Here is a 26,905-nt window from a genome sequence, read left to right on the forward strand (position 1 = left end):
GGAAGGGTGGAGTCAAGGACGAAGGTCAGCTTCTGAGCTTGGGGCCTGTATGGGTGATGATGCTACATCTAGTTCTTCTATTTAACCTAGAATTGTTGACCACTTACTAGATTCAAAAAAAATTAGGTAGCTGCTAGAAGCTGAGAGGGAATGCAAAAATAATAATGGTTGTAATTTATTGAGTGTCTTCCAGGTGTCAGGTACTATGCCAGGTGCTTTATTTTAATGAGCACGAATTCTCCCTACAAACCCTTAATGTGGTTGTTGTTATGTCCATTGTATAGATGGGGAAACTGAGACTCGGAGAGGTAAAATAAGTTGAGTGAGATACTGTCACTATCCGCAAAGGTGTCTGAAAGCTCCCAGGAGGGAAGACAAACACACAACCACATGAGAGAGAAATGGAGAAGGAGAGTGTGGGCTGAGAATAGGCAGGCCCAGAGCAGGGCAGGCGAGGTCCGAGTCCATGTGAATGGAGATCACTTAGAGGTGATCCCAGCGAGTATGAGACGGGTCCGGAGCAGCACTTCCACCGGCTCACCCACCTGCACCGAGCCCAGCAAATTCTAACGTAGACTCTCCCTCCTGAAAACAGGGAGGGCCTAGCCAGCACCGCCAAGGCAGTGCCCTGGCGCACGGCAGGAGACAGGCATCCACTGACTGACCACAGCCCTTGACCCTCAGGAGCAGGCCCACTCTGTGAGACTCTGGAGCCCCTGGCTTCACGTGGCTCAGAGGCCAGGAAAAGCAAAGCGCCCAGTGCATTTGTTTGGCCTAAATACACGTTATTAATCAGTAGAGCATTGGGGCGGGGAGCAGATTAGGGTCATAGGGATCAAGATGAATTCCTCGTGGGTTTTATTTCTCCCCTGCGAGTCCTAAATCCTTGGTTCTAGCCAAACAGCTCTGATGCTGGCCACCCCCAGTGCCTTTATCTCAGAGACTTTGTTACATGCCCAAAATGATCACCTTTCTTCTCCCACCAGTTTCCCAAGCTGGAACCTCCCCCTCTCCTCCAAGAAGCTCTCCCAGATTGATCTGCCTCGCTCTCCCCACTATGTCATTCTTTCCCAAAGGCTGTGCTTCTTTCTCTAAACTGACCCCATCTTCTCCCTGCTCAGTTCCAGGTCCCCCCGCGGGCATCAAAGCCGTACCTTCATCTGCCAGCAGCGTGGTGGTGTCCTGGCTGCCCCCTGCCAAGCCGAATGGGGTGATCCGCAAGTACACCATCTTCTGCTCCAGCCCCGGGTCTGGCCAGCCGGTAAGCGGGCCCAGGGCTGAAGGGTAAGGGGGCGAGAGAAGAAAACGTCCCCTGTGGGTCAGCTGGCTTCCAGGCCAAACCCTGGGGCTGTGTATGTCTGTGTTTCTACCTAGATTCAGGGATAGGAATGGGCACTTGTCACACGGGAGTGGCCAAAGCCTTACCCAGTGTCCATCTGGAGTCAGTCCACTGCTCCAGGGGTGGCAAGGTTTTCCCAACCTGGAGGCTCCTTCGAGTCAGGGGTCACGACCAGGCAAGCCCGAGAGGGAGGCCCAGGCCGAGGCCCTTCTGGTCTGACTAACCAAGAAAACCGCTGGCAGGCCCCAGACTTGTTGGTTAACTGGGCACTGGCTGGTCCATGTCTCTAGAAAGGCGGTGCTTTTCAGCACAGTCGGTCTGGGCGTGGAGGCTGCTGGGGCTCTGCCCTGAAAGCCCCCTCAGCAGGGAGCCAGCTGGAGGGAGGAGAGGGAAGAGGAAAACAGAGGACAGCTGAGAGTGGCAGGGACATCTCTCCAGACCAGGGCCTGGGCCCAGCGCAGGCAAGAGGACGGACAGGCTGCAATATGTGACCAGACCCTGGAGTGAGGGGTGGCCCCCAGGCTGGGGCACAGTGCCAGCTCCTGCCCTCCCACTGAACCCAGGAACGAGAGGATGAGGGTGGCTGCAGTGACCATGCACCCACATCCCATAATACACACCCTTCCCTCTGCCTCACCTCCAGCCACTCAACCGCAGTGCTGCTGGATGCCTGCTCTGGTTCCGAGAGCAGGAGCAAGGACACCTGCCCTCAGCAGGCTTCCGGTCTCGGGGGCGGCCCTGGGTGGGGGGGGGGGGGGCGACAGCACTGTTAGGGAGATGTGCGTGGGGCTGGAGGCGGGGGACAGGAAGCGAAAGCACCCGGCTCCTCCCCAGTCAGCATCTGCAGCTGAGCTCGGGGCAGCGGGCAGCTGTCCTGAAATTCGGGTAACTGTGTCCCCACCTCCTCCTCCACCCTCTGCCTCCCGCTGGTCTTACTGAATTTCCCTCTGGGCAGTAGGCGGCCCAGCCCCTCACCTCCGAGGCCAGAGTTCTCCTACCAGAGGGCAAGCCCAGGAATGTCTTTTCAGCAACTCCGTCCCTGCTCTCCATCCTCCTGGCGTCGCATGCACAGCAGTGCACATGTCATGACCGCACAGCTCCTAGCACACGCAGGCAGGCCCCTCCCAGTGCAGGGAATGGGACAGCACAGCACCTAGAAGGCCTCCTGGTGCTCTCTCAGTCCCCACCCTCCCCGGCAGGGAAACCGCTGTCCTGGCTTCAGATTGGTGTTGCCTTTCCATGCCGTCTGTCTGGCTTCTTTTACTAGATGGCGTTTTGAATTTGTGAATTTCACCCACGTGGTTGTGTGTGGCCCTGGACAGTTCACTCTCACATCTGTGCGTTTCTGTTGTGCGCAAATGTTACAAGCTGTTATCCATCGGTGGGCATTTGGGTAGCTTTCAGTTCGGAGCGAAGACAAATGGTGCTGCATGGACGTTCTTGTGCGTGTCCCTTGGTGCTCATCATCCCTGTGGGGCGCGTACCTAGGACCGGAATTGCTGGGTCATGGGGCCTGCAGGTGGTGGGCTGGGAACACCCTGCCATGGGTGGTGGTTGTGCCAATTTTCCAGCCGATGTCTTCTACCCCTTCCTCCTCCCCCACCCTTCCACACACACACTCCAGGCTCTCCTCACACTAGGCTTGTCATATCTGGGTGCCCACAATGCCTTTCCACAGCACGACACCCCTGCCCGCTGCTGCATCCTGCAGGCGTCCTCCCTCTGTCATACGTTGGGTGGCTGGAGGGCAGTTAGCTGTCCACACGTGTCTCTCGCACTAGTCTGCGGGGTCCGTGAGGACAGGGCAGCATCTTTTTCATCTTTGGGTCCGAGCTGCCAAACACTGTGCCTGGAACATCAGTGTCATGAAAAGCACACGGCCTGGCAACTGCAAAGCCTCAGGCGTTAAGGCGCGTTCCTGTCAGAAACGGGCGCTCCAGCTCGGGTGTTTGCAGGGGCGGTATTTCCTCTTCGGCTGATGAAGTCTTTCCAAGGGATCGGGATCCAGGAGCCCAGCCTCCTCATTAGCATAGGCTTGAGGAGCCCCCTCCACGGGCTGGGGACCCCGCTCCCAGGACCCAGAGAAGAGCTGCTGCTTCCCATTCCTTCCTCCTGCTGCTGAGGCCGGGCCTCTTCGTGTCCCGAGCGTGTAGGAACCTCCTCTCGTGGGAAGATTTCCCATCGGAGAGTGTCACGCAAGGGCCGGTGCGCTAGTGTGAGGAGAACTTCAGCCACATTTCGGGGTAGGGACCCGGGGACCTATCCACCGAACTCCAAATACCTGCATGACAGAGTCATTTCTGAAAGGGCTCGGGGTGGGCGGGGGTGGGGGGGTGAGCGCAGGGCAGGGCTCACCTTGTGTGTGTGTACGTAGCGTGCAGAGCGGTGGGTATGCGTGTGGGTTAGAGACAGATGCACGTGAGTGGAAGTGTATGAGCGTGTGTGTGCACAACCCTAGACTAGACGTGGAAAACTACATATGGCGTTGGCTCCCCACAAGTTACGCCTGGAGACAGACGAGCTGCATTGAGTCCTGTTGGAAATTTTACCCAACACTTTAAAACATTTGTTGTTTTTCTCTAATTATCAAAATAATGCAATTTATTGTGGAAAATTCTGTAAATATATAAAAGAAAGGAAAGCAAAAATTACTTATACTCTTATTCCCTAAAGAGAAGCATTGGCAATGTTTTGGTATTCAGCCTTCCGGTATTTGATCTGTACATATATTGTGGGTTTTAGGTGTGTGTGTGTGTGTGTGTGTGTGTGTGTGTGTGTGTGTGTGTGTGTTTAATTAAAATAAGCCCGGCCGGCATGGCTCAGTGGTTGAGCATCGACCTATGAACCAGGAGGTCACGGTTCAATTCCCAGTCAGGGCACATGCTTGGGTTGTGGGCTTGATCCCAAGTGAGGGGTGTGCAGGAGGCAGTTGATCAATGATTCTCTCTCATCATTAATGTTTCTATCTCTCTCCCTCTCCCTTCCTCTCTGAAATCAATATATTTTTAAATAAAAATATAAATTTTACTTTCTTTTTGTTGTTGTATTGTTGGCACTATTACAGATGTCCCCTATTCTCTCCCCACTTTGCCTACCTCTGAGTGGCCCCTACAGGCTGTGTCCATTAGCTCTTCGGCTAATTTCTTCACCTGCTTTTATCCAGTCCCCCTCCCCTGCCCTCTGACATCTGTTCATCTATTCCATGTATCCATGCCTCTGGTTCTATTTTGTTAGTCAATTTATTTTGTTCATTAGATTCCCCATATTAGGGAGATCATATGGTTTTTTATATAATATAGTGGGTACTTTCCAACACCATCAAATATTTTTTAAATATGATCTTGAATTCATGTTTGTACATAATCTATTTAACCAGTCCTTCCATTATTCTATATTAATCTATTTTCAAATTTTCACCATTATAAATAATGCTTCATTGAGCATTCTTCATAAATGTCTCTATGCACATGATTTATTATTTCTTACAGTAAATTTCTGTAGGAATATTCTTAAAGTTTTCATAGACATATGCAAATTACCCTTCAGAAAGTTTTCGCCCATTTGTGCTTCCACTAGCATTGTAAGTGCATACTTGTTCCTTGTGTCCATATTAATCCAAAGTATTATATATTTTTCATCTTTGCCAGTTGGATTTTTTAAAGTTTTTTTACTTTAAGTTTTTTTTTCCTTAATTACTAGTTAGGTTGATTATTGTTACATGTTTTTACTGGGGTTGTTGTTGTTTTTTTCATCTTTGTCAATTCATGCCCCTTGTTCATTTTTTATTTGCATGGCTCGTATGTGTTTTTTTCTTATTGATTTACAAATACTCTTTGCATATTAAGGATAATAAGCATTTTTTTTTATTATACAGGTTGCAAGTGTTTGCCAGTTCATCACTTGCCTTTGATTCTATTTTTGGTATAAAAATGTATATATTAGGTTTTCTTTTCATATAATTCAAATTTATAAACCATTTCCATTTATAATTTTGCCTTTACTTTTGTGATTAAAAGACAGATAACCTATAGTTTCTTTTTTGCAGATATATATATATACATATATATATATGTATATATATATATATATATATATATATATATATATATATATATATATTTGTTTTTTTGTTGTTTTTTTTAATAGATATTTATTCCGATTATTACAATTGTTTCTCCTTTTTCCCCCCATAGCTCCCCTCCACCGGATTCCCACCCCACCTTCTGCCCTTACCTCCCCCACACTGTCCTCATCCATAGGTGTATGATTTTTGTCCAGTCTCTTCCTGAACCCCCCATACCCCTTTCCCCCTGAGAATTATCTGTCCACTCCCTTTCTATGCCCCTGATTCTATTATATTCACCAGATTATTCTGTTCCTCAGGTTTTTAATTCACTTGATTTTTAGGTTCACTTGTTGATAGATATGTATTTGTTGTTCATAATTTTTATCTTTACTTTTTTCTTCTTCCTCTTCTTTAAGAATACCTTTCAGCATTTCATATAATACTGGTTTGGTGGTGATGAACTCCTTTAGCTTTTTCTTATCTGTGAAGCTCTTTATCTGACCTCCCATTCTGAATGATAGCTTTGCTGGGTAGAGTAATCTTGGTTGTAGGTTCTTGCTATTCATCACTTTGAAAATTTCTTGCCACTCACATCTGGCCTGCATAGTTTCTGTTGAGAAACCAGCTGACAATCGTATGGGTGCTCCCTTGTAGGTAATTATCTGTTTTTCTCTTGCTGCTTTTAATATTCTCTCTTTGTCTTTTGCTCTTGGCATTTTAATGATGATGTGTCTTGGTGTGGTCCTCTTTGGATTCCTTTTGTTTGGGGTTCTGTGTGCTTCCTGGAGTTGTAAGTCTATTTCTTTCACCAGCTGGGGGAAGTTTTCGGTCATTATTTCTTCAAGTAGGTTTTCAGTATCTTGCTCTCTCTCTTCTTCTGGCACCCCCATAATTCGGATGTTGGTACGCTTGAAGTTGTCCCAGAGGCTTCTTACACTATCTTCAACTTTTTGGATTTTTTTTTTCTTTTTGCTTTTTCGGTTGAGTGTTTTTTGCTTCTTTGTATTTCAATTCTTTGACTTGATTCTTGTGTTCCTCTAGTCTGCTGTTAGGTCTCTGTATAATATTTTTTATTTCAGTCAGTGTATGTTTAATTTCTAGTTGGTCCTTTTTCATATCTTCGAGGGTCTCGTTATATTTATCAGCCTTTTCTAAGATATTCTTGAAAAGCCTTATAAACTGCGAGGCAACAGTTTAGGTGCTTACCTATGCCGCCATCTGGGTTTCTCCTATATATATATACATATTTGTATTGATTTAAGAGACGAAGGGAAAGGGAGAGAGGTTTTGAATTCTATATCCAGTCATTTGTTTTCCTCCATTTCTTTCGTTTGTTATCTCTTTCTTTGTCACCGCATTTTCACTGCTTCCCTGAGTTGGTAGGGTAGCTTTGTGTGCTAGGTTTTCTATATGGCCCAGTAGGTCTGCCTCCCCAGTTAACCTGAGGTGGATACTCTTGGTGCACCCCTTTGTGGACTGTGTGTACAGCCTTGTTGTAGTTAAGTCTTGATTGTTGTTGGTATCACTGGGAGGAATTGACCTCCAGGCTAGTTGGCTGTGAGGATCAGCTGTGTCTACGCTGGGAGAAGTTCGGTGCTGGAGACAGCCTTATAGGATTAGACTTGCCAAATTGCAAAAGCCTCTGTGCTCAGCTTGGATGGGGTGGAGTCTCAGGGCAGAGCAGACAGTCTTGGCTTCCCGTCAGCCTTGCCCTTGCACGCACGCATGCCTCCAGACCTCTGCCTTCCCAGGCTCCCGAGCCTCCGCCCGAGAGTCCAGATCCCCCCCACAAGAGCTTGGGTCCCCAGGGGCTCACCTGGAACTGGGGTTCAGTGCAGTCAGAACTGGGGTTCAGTGCAGTCAGGAGCTTCAGACTCCCTTTTGCTAGGGAAAGCCTGTGGCAACCTCCGCAGTCTTTGTGCACACTGGCGTGGCACCTACAGACCCCTGCCTGCGGGGCTCCCCCGCATCTCCCCCGGGTCTCCGAGTCTCCGGGTGCCTTTCTCTCTACCTGACAGTCCAGAATCCCCCTGTATGAGCCTGGGTCCACAGGGTTTCACCCGGAACTGGGGTTCAGTGTAGTCAGAACTGGGGTTCAGTGCAGTCGGGGGCTTCCTTCCCCCTTCCGCCAGAGAAAGTCAGCCAGGCTCTCAGCCGCCCTTCCCTCTGCATGCACAAAGACCCTTTGCCGTACCTCCAATTCTCTGTGAGCTTTTCTCTTTCCTTCTAGTTGTAGAATTTCCACTCAGCCAGCTTTCCTGTGGTTCTGGATGGTGTCCGTTCTGTCTTTTAGTTGTAGTTTTGAAATTGTTGTGCGAGGCAGCAGTTTAGGTGCTTACCTATGCCGCCATCTGGGTTTCTCCTATATATATATATTTGTATTGATTTAAGAGACGAAGGGAAAGGGAGAGAGAGATAGAAACATCAATGCTTTTGATCAGCTGCCTCCTGCATTCCCCCTATTAGGGATTGAGCCCACAACTTGGGCATGTGCTCTGACTAGGAATCAAACCAGGGAATCAAACCAGCGACCTCCTGGTTCATAGGTCAACCACTGAGCCACACCAGCCGGGCTTACTTGTTTGATTTAACCTTTGATCCACTGGAACTTTACTTGGGAGTATAATTGTGTGTGTTTTTAAGATATTTCAGCAGATTCTTGGTGAGTCCAGAGTAAAAGGAAGTGTGCTGGGTAAGATGCTAATGCCTTCAAGAGGAAGCCAAACCTTTCCTTCCCTGTGTAGAAAAAAATGTGCATTCAGGTACACACTCACACGCACAAGCAGCTACACTCAACTTCTCTTCACACACACACACACACACACACACACACACACACACTGTAACCACACAGAGCAGGCAGAGCTGTATTGCTTTCTTCATTTGCAGCAGAGAAAACTGAGGCCCCAGGAACCCTAAGAGACACTTGGAGTCATATGTCTAGTGAGAAGGGCAGGCAGGTGTTAAAGCCACTACCCACCTACCTCATGCACAGACATGAACTCCAGATATACACACAGTCCCCCCACAGCTCCAGATATGCACACAGTCCCCCCACAACCAGGGCCCAGGTGGCCCTGCACCTTCCCCCAGCAGGGACCTCCTGGCTTCAAGGCCAGTTCCATGGGGGAGGGGGAGAGGAGTTGGCCAGGGAGTTCTCCGTCAATGCAGAATGCCTGTGCCTTCTCCTTAACACTTCCCTGCATACAGCCTGGGGCCAAAAACATTTTCTCCTGGTGTAATTCATGGGGCCCCTCACCCTACCATGGGGCACAGAGAACGTGCCTCTGAGACTGTGTGGAGGTCTGCCCCTCGCATGTGATGAAAGCACCTACATGCTTGTGTGTCTGAGTGTGCATGTGCACATATGTGGGCACGATCTGTGACTGCAAAGATAACTAATTATTAGCTCCCTCTGGCCTCAGGGTCCCCCATCTGTTCCGGGGGCTCCCCCTCCCTAGACTTCCACCCTGATTTCAAAGAGGCTCTAGTGCTGTCCTCCTCCCCCTTCCCTGCAGCCGACCAAAAAATAACATAAAATGAAAGCCAGCCCATCCCGCCTGCGCCGGGAAGAGTCTGCCAGGAGGGCTGCAAACTAGCGCTTATCAAAAGCTCCTGCTCAAATTCATTTCAATATCTGAGCCTCTGGTTTCCACGGTAACATAATCTTTTCATCAAAGCAACTGGTAAAACCACTGGGATCTGATATTGTTTTGTTGGCAACTTGTCAAAACTGTCATTTGGTTAAAAAAAAGCCTATAGATTTATAGAACCTACAGCTATAGACAGGCTCTGCACTGATAACCATTAATAAAGTGCTGCCCGGGGAGCTTCCGTCCCTCGCCACCCCATCGCCTAACCCCTTTGCCCGGACGGTGGCTGCCTGCAGAATGAAGGAGCAGTGATTAGGGCTGGGGGGGCCTTGAGTGTGGACAGGCTGGGGGAGTCAAGCACGGTAATTTAGCTTCTTCCAGAAACTCCCTTTCTCAAGCTTTTGCTGGGACCCTCCTTCCTCTATTCCCCTCTCTCCACTCCCTCCAGCTTTCAACCAGAACACACACACTCCTGGCTTTGGAGCCACAGTTGCCAGCCAGGGATGATCAGTGGCACCTGAGGCAGCCCCAGAGCAGCCCATCAGCTCCAGAGCCACATCCAGGGCCAAAGAGGCAGGATGTGCCTCCCCTTGCACAGCCCCAAGGCCGTGCCTCTGAGCCCAGGGCCCCAGGGCAAGGTTAGCGCTGGGGGCTGGAGACCCTAGGGCCTGGGTTCTCAGGACGTCTTCGCCTCCACCCCACAGGCTCCCAGCGAGTATGAGACGAGTCCAGAGCAGCTCTTCTACCGGATCGCCCATCTGAACCGAGGGCAGCAGTACCTGCTGTGGGTGGCGGCCGTGACCTCTGCCGGCCGGGGCAACAGCAGTGAGAAGGTCGTCGTTGAGCCCGCCGGCAAGGGTGAGCAGCCTGGGGCTGGGCCAGCGGGACAGAAGCTTCCAGATGCTCTTTTCTGGAATTCTGGTTCTGCACAAACAGGGGCTGTCTCCCTCCACCCTGTCTGAGGGGCTGGTCCACTGCCTCCCTCCTGCATCCACCAAGACTGGGCCTCTGCTGCCCCCTGCTGCCCAGAGAGCCTCACAACAGGCTTGAGGCTGCTCTAGTTCCTAGGGGCTGGGGGCACCAGAGCATCCTGCCGCCCACTTCATACTCTACTCTGGGGTTAGAGAAAGGGGAGGTAGCCCCTTGCAGCCCCAACAGACCCTTTGTCCCAGTGCCCAGATCCTCAGAGGGGCTGAGGCAGGGTCCCTGCCTGCCCAGAGCAGGGCCCTCTTGCCGAGCCTGGACGCCTCACACACAGGGGGCCACCCCGCTCTCTAGTTTGCTCAGTCTGAAGTCACACTGAGTGCTTATGGCTCTGGGGAGAAGCCTCACCGGGTGACTTAGCCTGTGCTTGGCCTTCAGGAGCGCCCACTGAACCCCTTACTGGGCATGAAGATTCTGAGGCCACAGCCCCAGATCGAGACAGAGGCGGCCGCTCAGCGCTGCAAGGCTGCCTCTGTGCCAACCCTGAGGCAGGGGCATGGTCACAGCCTCTGACTCCAGTTCACTATTTGATGCTGGGCTTCCCTAGGCCCTCCCTGCCGGCCCTGCCTCCCCCATGGCCACCTGACCTCTAGCCCAGGGCCCAGGACCAGAACTCAGGTGGGGTTGGAGGAAGGGGACTTTAGCTGGGACTCAGGAGGCATCAGCCCTCCCCTGACACAGGCTTGGAGTCAGCTCACACGCCTGAGCCCACAGTGGGCCAGGCCTCTGCCCTGCCAGTGAACTTGGCATCCCATTTACAGCTGATCACACACAGGGGTGCACAGCCTGTGAGGCGGCTGTGACAGGTGGGGCTGGTCCTCCTGGCTCCACACTGGGGCACTATGCACATGGCTCAGCATCTCTAACCTCCCCTGACCCTTCTTCCCAGCAGCACTACCACCGCCTTCTCCTAAACGCATCTCCTTCTGGGGGAAATGGGCTGAGAGCTAGAGTGTCCCCTGGCAGCGGGCACTGGCCTGGCACAGGGTCTCAGGGGCTGAGTGTCTCAGCAGAAGGCTGACCCTTCTCCTGTGGGTGTGGAATGTCACATCCCGGGACTCTGTCCTTCCTAAAACACATTCACACATCCTCCTGTCCTGTCCTCACAGCAGCCTGTGAGGCAGGAGGGACAAACTGTGCACTGAGCCGCCACACTTGCTTCGAGGGCCAGGCAGTTCAAGGCCAGCCCCGGCCACACAGGGCGGGGAGGGGGGGGGGCGTTGGGGGGCGGGCCAGACGGTGGAGTCCGGGCCAGAACCCAGCCTCCAGTGACCTGGCACTCTCCCCAGGCCCCCAGGACCGCTCTGGGGCCCAACAGAAGCCATAACCGGGGCCCCTCGGCTCCATCCAAGTCTTTCCGGACTCCAGGCGTCCTCCCCGCCCAAGCGCCCCTTTCCTTCTCAGCTGTCCCCAGATCCTCCCTCCCGCCAAGGCTCGGTGCTGCCCGCCCAGGGAGGAGCCTCAGGTTCTGCACCACAGCCCTGCACAGGCCTCCTGACCCTTAGACCTGCCGTCCCCCAGGAAGCCCTGGCTGAGAAGGCCCCTCTGCTCAGAAGCACTGTGGTCGCTGGTTCATTTAAAGCCCTACCTGTGGGCCTGGCAGCCATGAGGTTCCTGCCAGGACCACCTCTCACTGAGCCCCCACTCCTCTCATCTCTCCTGTACCCCCACTCTCCCCCATCTCTCCTGCACCCCCACTCCTCCTTCCTCCTCTCCTGCACCCCCACTCCTCCTCCCACCTCTCCTGTACCCCCACTCTCCCCCATCTCTCCTGCACCCCCACTCCTCCTCCCATCTCTCCTGCACCCCCACTCTTCCTTTCATCTCTCCTGCACCCCCACTCATCCTTTCATCTCTCCTGCACCCCCACTCTCCCCCATCTCTCCTGCACCCCCACTCCTCCTCCCATCTCTCCTGCACCCCCATTCTTCCTTCCATCTCTCCTGCACCCCCACTCTCCCCATCTCTCCTGCACCCTCACTACTCCTTTCATCTCTCCTGCACCCCCACTCCTCCTTTCATCTCTCCTGCACCCCCACTCTCCCCCATCTCTCCTGCACCCCCACTCCTCCTCCCATCTCTCCTGCACCCCCACTCCTCCTCCCATCTCTCCTGCACCCCCACTCTCCCCCATCTCTCCTGCACCCCCACTCCTCCTCCCATCTCTCCTGCACCCCCATTCCTCCTTCCATCTCTCCTGCACCCCCACTCCTCCTCCCATCTCTCCTGCACCCCCACTCCTCCTCCCATCTCTCCTGCACCCCCACTCCTCCTCCCATCTCTCCTGCACCCCCACTCTTCCTTTCATCTCTCCTGCACCCCCACTCATCCTTTCATCTCTCCTGCACCCCCACTCTCCCCCATCTCTCCTGCACCCCCACTCCTCCTCCCATCTCTCCTGCACCCCCACTCCTCCTCCCATCTCTCCTGCACCCCCATTCCTCCTTCCATCTCTCCTGCACCCCCACTCTCCCCATCTCTCCTGCACCCTCACTCCTCCTTTCATCTCTCCTGCACCCCCACTTTTTCTTCCGAGAGCCACTCCCACCCCCAAACTGGCCCAGCTGGACCCAGCAGTCACCCTCACCTGCCCTTCCAGTCGCACCCCAGTTCCTGGCAGGTTTGGTCCTGGCTCCTGGCTCCTGCCTTGGCCTCACGCCCCAGGTCCTCTGGGCCCCATGAGGACCTGTACCGACCTGGCGCAACAGCTTCCCCTGTAATGACTGATAAAGGGCCTGTCTCTCTCTTGGACAGTCAGCCACTTAGGGAACGCATTGTGTCCGTCGTGTGACTCCTCGGCCTCATGTGGTAGCTGACCCATAGCAGCACTGATAAATGTTGTGGAATCAGACTCCCAGCTGCAGTTCCCTGCACCCACCCCTGACCCCAAGTCCAAGATTGAGGTCAGATGGGAGAGGAAGGACTTTCTGTGAAATTTGGGGAGCCCTGAGAAAGGGGGGCCAAAGCAGTGTTGGGTGTAGAAGTGGGTGGCCCTCATCATCTCTTCTTTGCAGCCCCAGCAAAGATCATCTCATTTGGGGGCACTGTGACCACACCCTGGATGAGAGACGTCCGGCTGCCCTGCAATTCGGTGGGCGATCCGGCCCCGGCTATGAAATGGACCAAAGACAGGTGTGTGTGGGACCCGGAAGGCTGGGTGACCCCAGAGAGGAGCCCAGTAGAAGGACCATCTCAGGAGCAGGCCTGGCCTCCCAACTCCTCTCTGCTGGGAGTTCAGCATCTCCCTCCCCAGATGGTCAAAAGGCCAAGGTTACTAGATAGCCCCCAAAGTCCTAAGTAAAGCCCCACGCATCAGGCACCCCTAGCAAGCCACCTCCTGCTCCCAGCTCTATCTGTGCGCAGACCCGGGGGAGGCCCAGGGGAGGGGTGTGTGCCATAACCCATCCCCCACAGTGAGGACTCAGCCATCCCCGCATCCATGGACGGGCACCGGCTCATCCACGCCAACGGCACGCTGCTGCTGCGCGCGGTCAAGGCGGAGGACTCGGGCTACTACACCTGCACGGCCACCAACACTGGGGGCTTTGACACCATCATCGTCAACCTGCTCGTGCAAGGTGAGACCCGTGAGGCGGGCGCCCGGGCGGGGATGGAGAAGCGCTGGAAATCCCATCGTGTTGAGAGAGCAGGCTGTCGAATGGAAGAGAAAAATCAACCTGTCCCCTCTGCCCCCGGGAAAGCGACCCTCAGGGAAGCAGGTGCCATAGGGAGAAGGAGCAGGTGTGGGGTGCACCCAGGGGGTGGGGAAGCCAGGCCCTCACCCTCCTCCCCATCCAGATCCCCCAGTTCCCCATCGTCAGAAGTCGGCCCTGTGCTGAGGGCTGTGGCTTTCCCTACAGTGCCCCCGGACCAGCCGCGCCTCACTGTCTCCAAAACCTCCGCCTCCTCCATCACCCTGACCTGGATTCCAGGGGACAATGGGGGCAGCTCCATCCGAGGTGAGAGGGGTCTGACTGAGGAGGGGACCCAAGGGACGGAACCTGGGCACAGGGGTGAGGGAAGGGCTTCCCCCACTCCCACCACTTGTGCCGGGAATGCTCAGGGTGTTACCGCAGGAGATTCCCTGGGGGATGTGGGGAGGAGGAGCACCCCGGTCTGGCCTCTGGGCTTTAGCCCCAGAGAGCTGTGCAAACCCGGGGAAGTCGTCCTCTTCTCTGGGCCCCCTTTCTACGTCTGCCGAGTGGATGAGCCACTGGATGGCAGGTTTCTCAAACCTGAGCCCCCTGCCCCCACCCGTGACTCACCAGGTCCTGCAAGAAGACCTGACTCAGGGGCTGCGGTGGGCTGAGAGCTGCATGTCCAGCAGCGCCCAGTGGCCGCTGCTGCCATGGGCCACACGTGCAGCACAGGGTCTAAGCAGGGTCTCTTGGAAGCCTCGCAGCCTGCTTTTCTGCCCGCCCCCACCTTGGCCTCTAAACCCCAACATGAGAGCTGCAGAGAGAGCAGTAAAACTCACTCAAGGCCTCCCAGGTTTGCCTCTAAAGTGCATCAGCCCCTCTCCATGAGCAGAGCCCCCCTTTCCTGGAGCCCGGCCCCCACGATGCCAGGACCTGGCCAGCACCTTGCCCTGAGCCAGGCGAACTCCCCACAGGCTTCGTGCTGCAGTACTCTGTGGACAACAGCGAGGAGTGGAAGGACGTGTTCATCAGCTCCGGCGAGCGGGCCTTCAAGCTGGACAGTCTCAAGTGCGGCACGTGGTACAAGGTGAAGCTGGCGGCCAAGAACAGCGTGGGCTCCGGGCGCATCAGCGAGATCATCGAGGCCAAGACCCACGGGCGGGGTGAGGCCTGGTGGCATGGCTGGGGCAGGAGGGCGCAGGGAGGCGGGGGCTGCAGGGAGATGCAGCCTCGCTCCCATCAGCTCGGCGTCCACGAATCCCAGTAGGAAACATGGTCCCCCTGCCCCACGAGGGTCACAGGTGCTTGCACCTCTCTTCCTTCTGCCTGCAGCTCCCTCCTTTGCCGAGGCCTTCTCTCCATCCTTCCCTCCTCTCCCCCTCCTCTTCCCGGGGCCTCTCACTGCCACCTGTGCCACCCACTGCCCCCTGGAGCCGCTGCAGTCCCCGCGTCCCCGGGGACCTTGGGCAGCCCAGATGCAGGACACCCTCCGCTCCCAGACTCTCTGACCCCTCTTGCCTCTGGCCCCCAGAGCCCTCCTTCAGCAAAGACCAGCATCTCTTCACCCACATCAACTCCACGCACGCGCGGCTGAACCTGCAGGGCTGGAGCAACGGGGGCTGCCCCATCACTGCCATCGCGCTCGAGTTCCGGCCCAAGGGCACCTGGGCCTGGCAGGGCCTCCGGGCCAACACCTCTGGGGAGGTATTTCTGACAGAACTGCGAGAGGCCACGTGGTACGAGCTCCGCATGAGGGCCTGCAACAGCGCTGGCTGCGGCAACGAGACGACCCAGTTTGCCACCCTGGACTACGATGGCAGTGAGTCGGGAAGGGGAGGGAACAGCACAGATGCTGGCGCCGGGGGTTGCCAGGGTAGCTGCCAGAGAGAGAAACGAACAAAGAGGAAAATCAGCAGGACTATGGTCAGGAGAAAGGCTGACAGGTGGGTTCCGGCAAAGGCAGCAGCGGACTGGCAGGCAGACAGGAAGCAGCGGGTGCATGAGAGACAGGTAGACAAACAGGTCATGACACTGGGGCCTCCGAAGGCGGGAGCCTTGCTGGCCATTGCTTCAGAGGCGGGGGGAGGAGCGGTTGAGGCCCTGCCCTGAGACCCGCTACTGACTCGGTATATGAGGCAGGAGGGGAGGGTCTCGCTGCAGGAACAGAGACATGTGCACGCTCTGGGCTAAATCCAGTGGAGATGTGTTTCTTGTGCTCATACAGTCTCCTGAGGGCTGGCTGGCCACCAGCTTTTAGCTCTGTCATCTTGAACTGTGACCTCCAAGATAACCAGAGAGAGCAGGAGAAGGCTCCCTAGTTCTCAATGTCCTGGGCCAAGAGGTGACACTCCTGACTCCTAGTCATGCTCTGAGGTCCAGGACTAAGCGCATGGCTCTCGCTGGGACATGCACCCAAGCACATGGGTATTGGTGAGCACTAACTGGTGTCTGCCACACAGAGACACCTCGCACATGCACACACACACATGCACACATGCGCACCCACACTGACACATGCAAACATGAAAGGTGCCCGGAAGGCTGCGTTCAGAGGGACATTGTCACCAGCTAGGTGACATCTGCCTTGCAGAGTGGATGGTTCAGGCAGGAAAGGCTTCATGAAGGAGAGGACTCTGAGGCAAGGCTCTGAAGCAAGCACAGGGCTCGGCCGAGGGCTGTCAGCAGGAGCCATCACTGCCTCCTGCCTCCATGCAGGCGCCCAAGGCTAGCGGACACTGCCCATGGGAGGGGAAGCAGGGAGGGAAGGCAGTGTATGTAGTAGCTTTTGTCTTCATCTGGGGAAGAGAACCCAGGATCCCACTTCTTCTCTACTGAGCCCTGACTTCTCTCTACTGAGATTCTCACCAACTCCCCACCCTACCTGACCAGCTGGCTGTGGGAATCTGAGCCCACCCATCCACCCTTTAGGAATGAATGTGAACTCCAACGACAAGAGAAACAGGTTCAGGAAGTCATTAATATCAAAATGTAGTGTGAAAACTACCCCACTGTTCTTGGTTGTCCTGATGGGACCAGAATTTGGGGGAGCAGAGGGGAGGAGCTCTGCACCAAGAAGTGGAGGTCAGCATGAGAACAAGGGCAGCAAGAATGGTCCCAGGGAGAGAACCCAAGATGGCGGCACAGGTAAGCACCTAAACTGCTGCCCCGCACAACAATTTCAAAACTACAACTAAAAGATAGAACGGACACCATCCAGAACCACAGGAAAGCTGGCTGAGTGGAAATTCTACAACTAGAAGGAAAGAGGAAAGCTCACAGAGAAGGAGCGACAAAGAGCTGAGGTATGGAGACATGCACGCAGAGAGGAAGGGCGGCAGAGTGCCTGGCTGGCTTTCTCTGGCGGGAGCGGGAAAGAAGCCCCCGACTGCACTGAACCCCAGTTCCGACTGCACTGAACCTCAGTTCCGGGCGAAACCCTGTGGACCCAGGCTCATACAGGGGGAGTTTGGACTGTCAGGTAGAGAGAAAGGCACCCGGAGACTCAGAAACTAGGAGACTCAGGGGAGCTGCGGCGGCAGGGGTCTGGAAGCAAGTGTGCGCAGGGACTGACTGTGGAGGTTACCACAGGCTGTCCCTGGCAGAAGGGAGTCGGGGGCTCCTGACTGCACTGAACCCCAGTTCCGACTGCACTGAACCGCAGTTCCAGGCGAGCCCCTGGGGACCCATGCTCTTACCGGGGAAGTCTGGACTCTAGGGCGGAAACTCGGGAACCGCAGAGGGCAAAGGTCTGGAGACTCGCGCAAGGGCAGGGCTGGCGGGAAGCCAAGACTGTCTGCCCCACCCTGAGACTCCACCCCTTCCAAGCTGAGACAGAGGCTTTTGCAATCTGGCAAGGCTAATCCTATAAGGCTGTCTCCATCACCGAAAATCTCTCAGTGTAGACACAGCTGATCCTCACAGCCAACTGGCCTGCAGGCCAATCCTTCCCAGTGATACCAACAACAATCAAGACTTAACTAAAACAAGGCTGTACACACAGTCCACAAAGGGGTGCACCAAGAGTGTCCACCTCAGGTTAACTGGGGAGGCCGACCCACTGGGCTATATAGGAAACCTAGCACACAAATCTACCCTACCAACTCAGGGAAGCAGTGAAAAATGGGGAGACGAAAAAACAGATCACAAACGAAAGAAATGGAGGAAAACAACTGACTGGATATAGAATTCAAAACCACGGTTATAAGGCTCTTCAAGAATATCCTAGAAAAGGCCGATAAATATAACGAGACCCTCGAAGATATGAAAAAGGACCAACTAGAAATTAAACATACACTGACTGAAATAAAAAATATTATACAGAGACCCGACAGCAGACTAGAGGAATCAAGTCAAAGATTTGAAATACAAAGAAGCAAAAAACACTCAACCGAAAAAGCAAAAAGAAAAAAATAATCCAAATAGTTGAAGATAGTGTAAGAAGCCTCTGGGACAACTTCAAGCGTACCAACATCCGAATTATGGGGGTGCCAGAAGAAGAGAGAGAGCAAGATACTGAAAACCTATTGGAAGAAATAATGACTGAAAACTTCCCCCACCGGGTGAAAGAAATAGACTTACAAGTCCAGGAAGCGCACAGAACCCCAAACAAAAGGAATCCAAAGAGGACCACAGCAAGACACATCATCATTAAAATGCCAAGAGCAAAAGACAAAGAGAGAATATTAAAAGCAGCAAGAGAAAAACAGATAATTACCTACAAGGGAGCACCCATACGATTGTCAGCTGATTTCTCAACAGAAACTATGCAGGCCAGATGGGAATGGCAAGAAATATTCAAAGTGATGAACAGCAAGAACCTACAACCAAGATTACTCTACCCAGCAAAGCTATCATTCAGAATTGAAGGTCAGATAAAGAGCTTCACAGACAAGAAAAAGCTAAAGGAGTTCATCACCACCAAACCAGTATTATATGAAATGCTGAAAGGTATTCTTAAAGAAGAGGAAGAAGAAAAAAGTAAAGATAAAAATTATGAACAACAAATACATATCTATCAACAAGTGAACCTAAAAATCAAGTGAATTAAAAACCTGAGGAACAGAATAATCTGGTGAATATAATAGAATCAGGGGCATAGAAAGGGAGTGGACTGATAATTCTCAGGGGGAAAGGGGAATGGGGGGTGCAAGAAGAGACTGGACAAAAATCGTACACCTATGGATGAGGACAATGTTGGGGGAGGTAAGGGCAAAGGGTGGGGTGGGAACTGGGTGAAGGAAAGCTATGGGGCAAAAAAAAGAGAAACAATTGTAATAATCTGAACAATAAAGATTTATTTAAAAAAAAAAAAAAGAATGGTCCCCCGGCTCCCCCACCCATGGGAATCTGCATAGCACCCAACTCATAAGTGACCCCTGACGCCCTTCCTCACCCCCATCCAGGCACCATCCCTCCCATCAAGTCTGCTCAAGGTGAGGGGGACGACGTGAGGAAGCTGTTCACCATCGGCTGCCCAGTTATCCTGGCCACGCTGGGGCTGGCTCTGCTCTTCATCGTACGGAAGAAGAGGAGGGAGAAACGGCTGAAGCGGCTGCGAGGTGGGCGGGGGGGTCCTTCCTATGGCTTCCTGGGCAGGAGCACTGACCCTCAGCCCCACTGTCCACCTTCCACTGGCTCACAGCTTTCCCTGGACAAGAGAGAGTGCCCGTGTGCCCTAGACAGGAGAGCTGCACTCCGACCTTCCAAACCTCCTCATGCTGACTGGTCCCTTCTCTGAGCCCCCGGGACTTTGTGCCTGTCCTAATCAAGGCTGACTTTTAGAGGTTCACACTGGGAAAGCCGCATTGCTTGTTAAGAATTTTTAAATTTCCTTGTTGATTGGTAAATACCGGAGATGTTGCTCCTTTCACCCTAGTTGTGCCGATCTCTCACACAGGACCCCTGTGGCTTTCCCAGGACCCAGCCACTAATGAGCATGCCTGCAGGGGTTCTTCAGAACCTCACTCATTTCTGACTGCACAGTTTCCATGCACATCCATTTTCAAATATTTTGAATATCATCCCTTCCCAACATCTAATAGTGCAGTCTGGCATGAATGGGTCTAATTTACCTCGATTTGTACAGTGTCTGGCACCTACTAGCTGCTTAATAGATGTTCACCAGTCATTTGGAAAACATTTATTGAGTATCTGGCAGACACTGGAGATCAAAAGATGAATGAAGAAGGAACAACCAATGTTCTTATAGAGTTAATGGTCTAATGTGAGAGGCCAGGGCACAATAGTAGCACAGAAGAGGAAATGACTGACACTGCCTAGGGTGTTTAGGAGTTGGATGAATGATGGATGGGTGATTCAAAGGATGGTTGGATGGCTGCTGGACAGATGGATGAATAGATGAATGGATGGATGGTTGGATGAGTGGTTACATAGTTGGATGGAAGGTTAGATTATTGATTGATGGTTGGATGGAAGGATGTATAGATGGAAATATGGTTGGAAGTATGGTTGAATAAAAGATTTGTTGAATAAATAGTTGAATAGATTGGTGGTTGTATAGATAGATGGATGAAGGAGTGGATGGATGGATGGATGAATGGATGGTTGGATAGATTGATGGTTGAAAGGATACTTGGATGTATAGATGCATATTTGGATGGATAGATGGATGATAAGATGAAGAGATGGTCAAATAGTTAAATTAATGGATGGATGGATGAATGGATGATTGTAGAATAGTTAAATAGATGAATGCATAATTGAATAGATGGTTGGAGAAATAGTTGGATGGGTTGATGGCTGAATGGATGGGTAGTTGAGTTGGTGGATAATGGATGAATAGTTGGATGGGTGAGTAGATGAGTGTGTGACCAGTTGGACAGATGAATGGACAGGTGTTTGGATCAATAATAAATGGATGAATGGGTGGTAGTTGGATGCATGCCTGGAACTAGATTCACTCTGACAGATCATTCTCAGTTATCAGGGGGTTTAATGGATTAACCAGGACCTTTGCTTCTCTTCTCTCACCAATTTCTACCCTGAGAGTTCTAATCCTATTCAAGGGCCCCCTGAAACAAAGCAGGGCCCTCCAAATCCATGCATGGATTTTCTAGGGGATAGATTCCCTGGCAGAGGAAGTGACGCTGCTTGGTTGATAGTCATCTGGAGCTTCCCATTGACCACCTCTACTGCATCCTCCACTCTCTCCTCTCCCCAGCAGATAACTAAGGAGAGACCCACCATTGATGCCCATTTCCAGTCTTCTCTGGTGCCTTGTTTGATTAGAGTCACTGCAGGAACCAAAAGGAGCTCTTTATATACCCTCTCCTTTGGCAAGGACCTTCCTATTAGATAAAAGTCTGAGGAAAGGAAAACATGTTTTAGACTGTTCTAGAGGACCTTACATTTCTCCCTCTTCTTCCCAAGAGACCAGCCTTGGTCCCAGCTCAGGGAATTCTCCCACATGCCTCCTCAAATTCTCATCCTACTCAAACTCCATTCTCACCCAGCCCCTCTCTCTACTGTTTTACAGATGCAAAGAGTTTGGCAGAGATGTTGATAAGGTGGGTTTCATATAGTTGCTTCTTCTCTCCTCTCCTCTCTCTTCCCCACTGCAGGGGACAAGCTTCAATCCCTGCTGTTTTTGCAAAAAACCCTCCCCCAACCCCTTATGGCTGCTGAGTCACCCACCTGTAGCCCTTCTCCCCACAGCAAGAACAACCGAAGCTTTGACACCCCCGTGAAGGGGCCTCCCCAGGGCCCGCGGCTACACATTGACATCCCCAGGGTCCAGCTGCTAATCGAGGACAAGGAGGGCATCAAGCAGTTGGGTGAGTGACAGGTGCCATGAGCTCTCTGTCCTATGCTGAGTGTGCTTCCCAGGCCACACACACCAAGGGCAGCCACCAGCCCTCATAGCAGTGCTGTGGTTCTCACTGAAGCCCTAGCAGCAACTCAACAACCTCCAACACATTACAGCTTCTCTCAAGAGCTGTTAATGCCCTAGCTAGTTTGACTCAGTGGATAGAGCATCGGCCTGCAGACCAAAGGGTCCCAGGTTTGATTCCAGTCAAGGGCACATACCTCAGTTGCAGGCTCCTTCCCAGCCCGGACCCTGGCCAGGGCTTGTGCAGGAGGCAACCAATGGATGTGTCTCTCTCACATCGATGTTTCTCTCTGTCTTTCCCTCTCTCTTGCACTCTCCCTAAAAATCAATGGAAAAATATCCTCAGGTAAGGATTAACAAAAATAACAAACCAAAAAAAAAAAAAAAAAAAAAGCGGTTTCCTTCTCTAAGGGATCATTTTGCTGGCGGTTCACTGGATAAAGACAAAGAGAAATTTGGGGATTACAGATGGTGCCCAGAGGGAAGGAGTCCTGCTGATTGTTTTTCTTCCGCCAGGAGACGACAAGGCCACCATCCCTGTGGCAGACGCTGAGTTCAGCCAAGCTGTCAACCCGCAGAGTTTCTGTACCGGTGTCTCCTTGCACCACCCAGCCCTCCTCCAGAGCACCGGACCCCTCATCGATATGTCCGACATCCGGCCAGGCACCAGTACGCATGATCCCCAGGGAGGCAGCCCCTCCCACACAGTGTGTCTTGGGCACAGCATGGGGCATGGGTAATGTTTTCAAAAATAAAAAGAAGGGTGGAACAGCATGGGAGAACAGGAAGAGCAGTGGAGTTAGAGCCTGGGCACCTTGCTTTCAGACTTACTGTGACTTTGGGAACTTACCTAATGTTACACTGTGACCAAACCCAAATCTCTGGGTTTCCTTACCTAGAGATGTTGAGGGGTTGGGTGTTCGTGCCTCAAGGGCCTTTTGCCTCTAGCTCTGTGGCTCCAGACATGCACGCAGAAGACATCAAGGGCTGTAGGGAATGGGTGCACAGTCAGGAGGGGAGGTGACGTTCTTCCCTGCTGAAGGGTAGAGAAGACCGGGATGCTGCCCCCTGCCCCATGCCTAGCCGCTCTTGCTCCTCTGCCCCGAGGCCAGCTGTGTGGTCAGGAAAGGCAGCCTGCTCAGTGTTCCCAAGGGAGTCCTGTGGCTGCATCTGCCTCCTCCCTGGCTCCCCACTGCCTTCTGCCCATGCCTCAGTGCCTGCCCACTGTGAGGGTAGCGGTGCTGGCAGGGTTGGAGGCAGCTGGCTCTCACTTCCTCTGTGTAGATCCAGTGTCCAGGAAGAATGTGAAGTCAGCCCACAGTACCCGGAACCGGTACTCCAGCCAGTGGACTCTGACCAAGTGCCAGGCCTCCACACCTGCCCGCACGCTCACCTCCGACTGGCGCACCGTGGGCTCCCAGCATGGCGTCACTGTCACTGAGAGTGACAGCTACAGTGCAAGTCTCTCCCAGGACACAGGTGAGCCAGGGCCCTTTCTGTGCCTGCTCCCACTCGTCCAGCTCCACCACCCAGCTCCACCTGCCGTTCTCCCACCTCCTACCCGCCGGCCATGGGGTCCAAGACACTGTCAGCTTAGTCCCAGCTGGCTGCTGATGCACTGTGTGGCTGTGACCAAACACCAGGCCTCGCTGAGCCCTGCCTGATCAGGGCTTCGTTTTGCTCTCCCCCAAAATAGAGAAAATAGTCTGCGTGTCGTCTGCTGGAGGAAGGGCTGAGTGTCTGAGGAGTTGCTTAGTTCCCAGAATGAAAGGTTTTTGCCCTCCATGGCCCAGATCCCAATTCTGCTCTCTTCGCAGCGGGAGTGCAGGGTCTCAGCCTGGTTCACCCACACCTGCGGCCAGGCTCTCAGGTGGCTGGGGAGGGGGCAGGGAACTGCTCAGTCAGATCTCATTGACTCCCTCCTCCGGGGAAGCCACGTATTTCCTCCTGACTCGATGCCCCCCCGCCTCCCGCCTCCCCAGACAAAGGACGGAACAGCATGGTGTCCACGGAGAGCGCCTCTTCCACGTACGAGGAGCTGGCCCGGGCCTACGAGCACGCCAAGCTGGAGGAGCAGCTGCAGCACGCCAAGTTTGAGATCACCGAGTGCTTCATCTCAGACAGCTCCTCAGACCAGATGACCACGGGCACCAACGAGAACGCTGACAGCATGACATCCATGAGCACCCCCTCAGAGCCTGGCATCTGCCGCTTCACCGCCTCCCCTCCCAAGCCCCAGGATGCAGACCGGGGCAAGAACGTGGCTGTGCCCATCCCTCACCGGGCCAACAAGAGTGAGTGCCCAGGCCACCTCCCCCGCTGTGCCCCCTTCCCCAGACCCCATGAGGCCAGCTAGGCCTGGCCCTGACGGCACTGGGGCCTGCCAGCCTCGTGGGTCCCATGGCAGTGTGGGTAGTGCAAAGGACAGAACTTGGGAGCAGGCAGATCAGGGTCCATGTCCTGGTTCAACCTTTTCATATCTCTGTGACCTTGGGCAAGTCATTTAACCTCTCTGGCCTCACTGTTGTAAAATGCAAATGACCACATGTGCTTTTCCTTGTGGTAGTGAGCATTAGAAATGATACACGTGCTTGGCATGCAGTACGTTTTCACTAAGTAGTGACCAGTCTGAAGCTATGCCAGGATGGAAAGAGATTCCCATGGGATCAACTGCACAGTAGCCGTTCGTCTCAATGCTGTGAACTTAATCCCGACCCAAAAGCGCGGTCCTAGCTCAGCCCATGGCGGCCTAGCCTCCAAGCCTGGCTAGAACCAACCCACTGCAGGGCCTGGCAGGGCATACGCCGCTTGGAGCTGGTGGGGCAGGTCTAGGATGAGCAGGGGCAGGTGAGCGAGTCCATCAGCAGATGTTGGGGCACCGCAGACAAGGCCCAGGCCGTCACACCGTGAGTCTGGTCTGCTCGACACTGGCCTTGCTCAGTGGCCAGGCTAACCTGAGGCCCTGGGTCATCTAAAGAAGAGCCTGGGCAACAAAGGTCAAGGATTCAGGAGACTAGCAGCCTGGATGATGCCCGCCCCTCCTAGCTGTGTGAATTTGGACAAATTACTTCATCTTTCTGAACCTCCTGTCCTTACCTGCAAAATGCAGGCAGCCTACCCAGGGGCTGCAGGGCCAAGTGGGGTCATCTGCGAAAGTGCCCGGCACGGCCAGCAGGACGTGAAGACAGTTTCAGAAATTAAGGACTTTCCGCCTGAGAGACTGCGCAGGAAAGAGGGGAGCCCTGCTCTGTGGGTCCTCAGAGGGCAGAATCAGGTTCACGGTGTAGAAGTGGCAGGAGGGAGTCCTTTTCTTCTCCCGGGAGGAAAAACTTTCCCCAGCCAGGGCCCTCGGGGGGGCCTGCTCCTCAGCAGGGAGCCCTCTGTGGCGGCCGCCCGGTTCAGAGTGACCACTGACCAATAAGCACTGGCTCACCAGCAGCGCCGTGTGCCAGCCACGGTGTTGAGGACCCCGTACTTACCTTAGTCACTGCTCAGATGTCCTGAGGGGATGTGATCAGCCCCATTGCACAGATGCGGACACTGAGGCTCAGAGAGGCCAAGTAGCTGACCTTCTCTCAACTCTTCATTGCCCATCCCGGGAAGGGACTCCTAGCCAGCATGGGGTGGGGGGGAGTATCGAGGGGCGGGAGGTTGGCTGAGCCCCGCCTCTCATCTCCTCTGCTCCTTTGGCCCAGGTGACTACTGTAACCTGCCCCTGTATGGCAAGTCGGAGGCCTTCTTCCGAAAGGCAGAGGGGCGTGAGCCCTGTCCAGCAGTCCCGCCCCGAGAGGCCTCCATCCGGAACCTGGCCCGAGCCTACCACACCCAGACTCGCCACCTGACTCTGGACCCTGCCAGCAAGCCCTTGGGCCTCCCCCACCCAGGGGCCCCCACTGCCGCCTCCACGGCCACCTTACCTCAGAGGACTCTGGCCATGCCAGCGCCCCCCGCTGGCACAGCGCCCCCAGCACCCGGCCCCAACCCCGCCGAGCCCCCCACTGCCCCCAGTGCTGCCCCTCCGGCCCCCAGCACCGAGCCTCCCCGGGCCGGGGGCCCAAACACCAAAATGGGGGGCTCCAGGGACTCACTGCTCGAGATGAGCACGTCGGGGGTAGGGAGGTCTCAGAAGCAGGGGGCAGGGGCCTACTCCAAGTCCTACACCCTGGTGTAGGGGCCCGTCTGCACCCCCAGCCCTCAAACACCAACTCGGCCGCTTTCCTGCACCATCGATGTTAAACTGACGGGCAGAACCAACCCACCATGACAAGGACCCACGTCATGAACCCTTGTATATAGGACTCTTTTGTACAAATAAAACTATTTTCTTCTTCTCCATGAAGCCAGGGCACAAAGAACTTGACAGTACACGTCACCCCCACCCAGAAACCACATGTGGAGCGAGAGATACACATGCACATAGGATCACACCCACCAGCTATGTCTGTGTATTTCTCTCACCTTATTTTGAGACAGAAGCACAGACTCGGCAATTTCTCCTCCCCCGCCTCCCCACTCCCCCTAATCTCGGTGGTTTTGACAAAGACCAAATTCCCAACTCAGAGACACTGCATGCGATTTCACAGTCCCACGAAAGCCAGAAGTTGCTTCAATTTGCAGATGCTAATGTGTTAATACCTTTTTCTATGAAAAGAGACCCAGCGCCGTGTGCAATAAAGGTTATGTTTCTATGTGGTGGCTTTTTCCCAGCTGGTGGGGGGTGGGTGGAGGCCCCATCGCAGGCCATCCTTTCTCACAGAGAGACTTTCAGAGCCTCTGGGGGGACTGTCAGGGCCAGGTGAGCCCTGGGGCGGGGAGCAAGGTCATCAGAGGGCAAGAGGTAGAAAGGGCTGGTGGAGGGGGACGGAGCTCAGCCAGGAGAGTCAGGCCAGATCCTGCTTCACCTGATTTGGAGGAATTGGCCACTAGGTTCCAGATGAAGGGACAGAGCCAGACTCTAGGGAAAGCCCAGGGCGTGTAGTTGTGGGGGGACCTCCCTGCACCAGGGGGTGGGGGAACCCCAGGTGTAAAGAGGGCCCCTAAGAAGGACAGGGCACTCCTGAGGTCTGCACCCCCCATCCAAGGCCAAGTGTGCGAGGGGAACATAGAAGGAAGGCGAGTCTGCGCCCTCAGCTGAGAGGAGGCGCTGGGAGGAAGGAGGGGGTTGGTGCCTGCGAGTGGAGGCCACAGTGTGGCGGCACACCTGAGATGCTCGGCTCTCCGTAAACAAGGAGCTTATTCCACAAACATCCCCTGAGCATCCAGTGAGTGGCCTGGGGACAGAGGAGGGGCGGAGGAGGGCCCCTCGGAGACTCCTGGGTCCCCGGGGAAACTCCATCTTGCCTGCACCCAGGGCCCACCCCGGCTGGGTCTGGTGGATTAAGAACAGGGAGGACAAGGCTCTCCACTCCAGGCACCTGCTGACGGGCCAGCTCCACT

At 54.0% G+C, this 26,905-nt stretch overlaps 1 protein-coding gene across 1 annotated transcript in view; it reads left to right on the forward strand.

The window, feature by feature from the left end:
* Nucleotides 1–26,156, forward strand: part of DSCAML1 (DS cell adhesion molecule like 1) — a 356,739-nt gene extending 330,583 nt beyond the window's left edge. The window contains exons 20-33 of the mRNA XM_080642468.1: nt 1,122–1,261; nt 9,703–9,856; nt 12,997–13,114; nt 13,397–13,560; nt 13,843–13,941; nt 14,595–14,783; nt 15,152–15,439; nt 19,023–19,178; nt 21,116–21,146; nt 21,295–21,413; nt 21,986–22,138; nt 22,754–22,948; nt 23,452–23,763; nt 25,165–26,156. Of these exons, the coding sequence (XP_080498594.1) occupies nt 1,122–1,261; nt 9,703–9,856; nt 12,997–13,114; nt 13,397–13,560; nt 13,843–13,941; nt 14,595–14,783; nt 15,152–15,439; nt 19,023–19,178; nt 21,116–21,146; nt 21,295–21,413; nt 21,986–22,138; nt 22,754–22,948; nt 23,452–23,763; nt 25,165–25,640 (2,594 nt within the window). The 3' untranslated portion in view covers nt 25,641–26,156. The remainder of the gene's footprint in view (nt 1–1,121; nt 1,262–9,702; nt 9,857–12,996; nt 13,115–13,396; nt 13,561–13,842; nt 13,942–14,594; nt 14,784–15,151; nt 15,440–19,022; nt 19,179–21,115; nt 21,147–21,294; nt 21,414–21,985; nt 22,139–22,753; nt 22,949–23,451; nt 23,764–25,164) is intronic.
* The last annotated feature ends 749 nt before the right edge of the window (nt 26,157–26,905 follow it).

The sequence above is a fragment of the Plecotus auritus genome (assembly GCF_963455305.1).
Source record: "Plecotus auritus genome assembly, chromosome: 9".
NCBI classification, from domain to species: Eukaryota; Metazoa; Chordata; class Mammalia; order Chiroptera; family Vespertilionidae; genus Plecotus; species Plecotus auritus.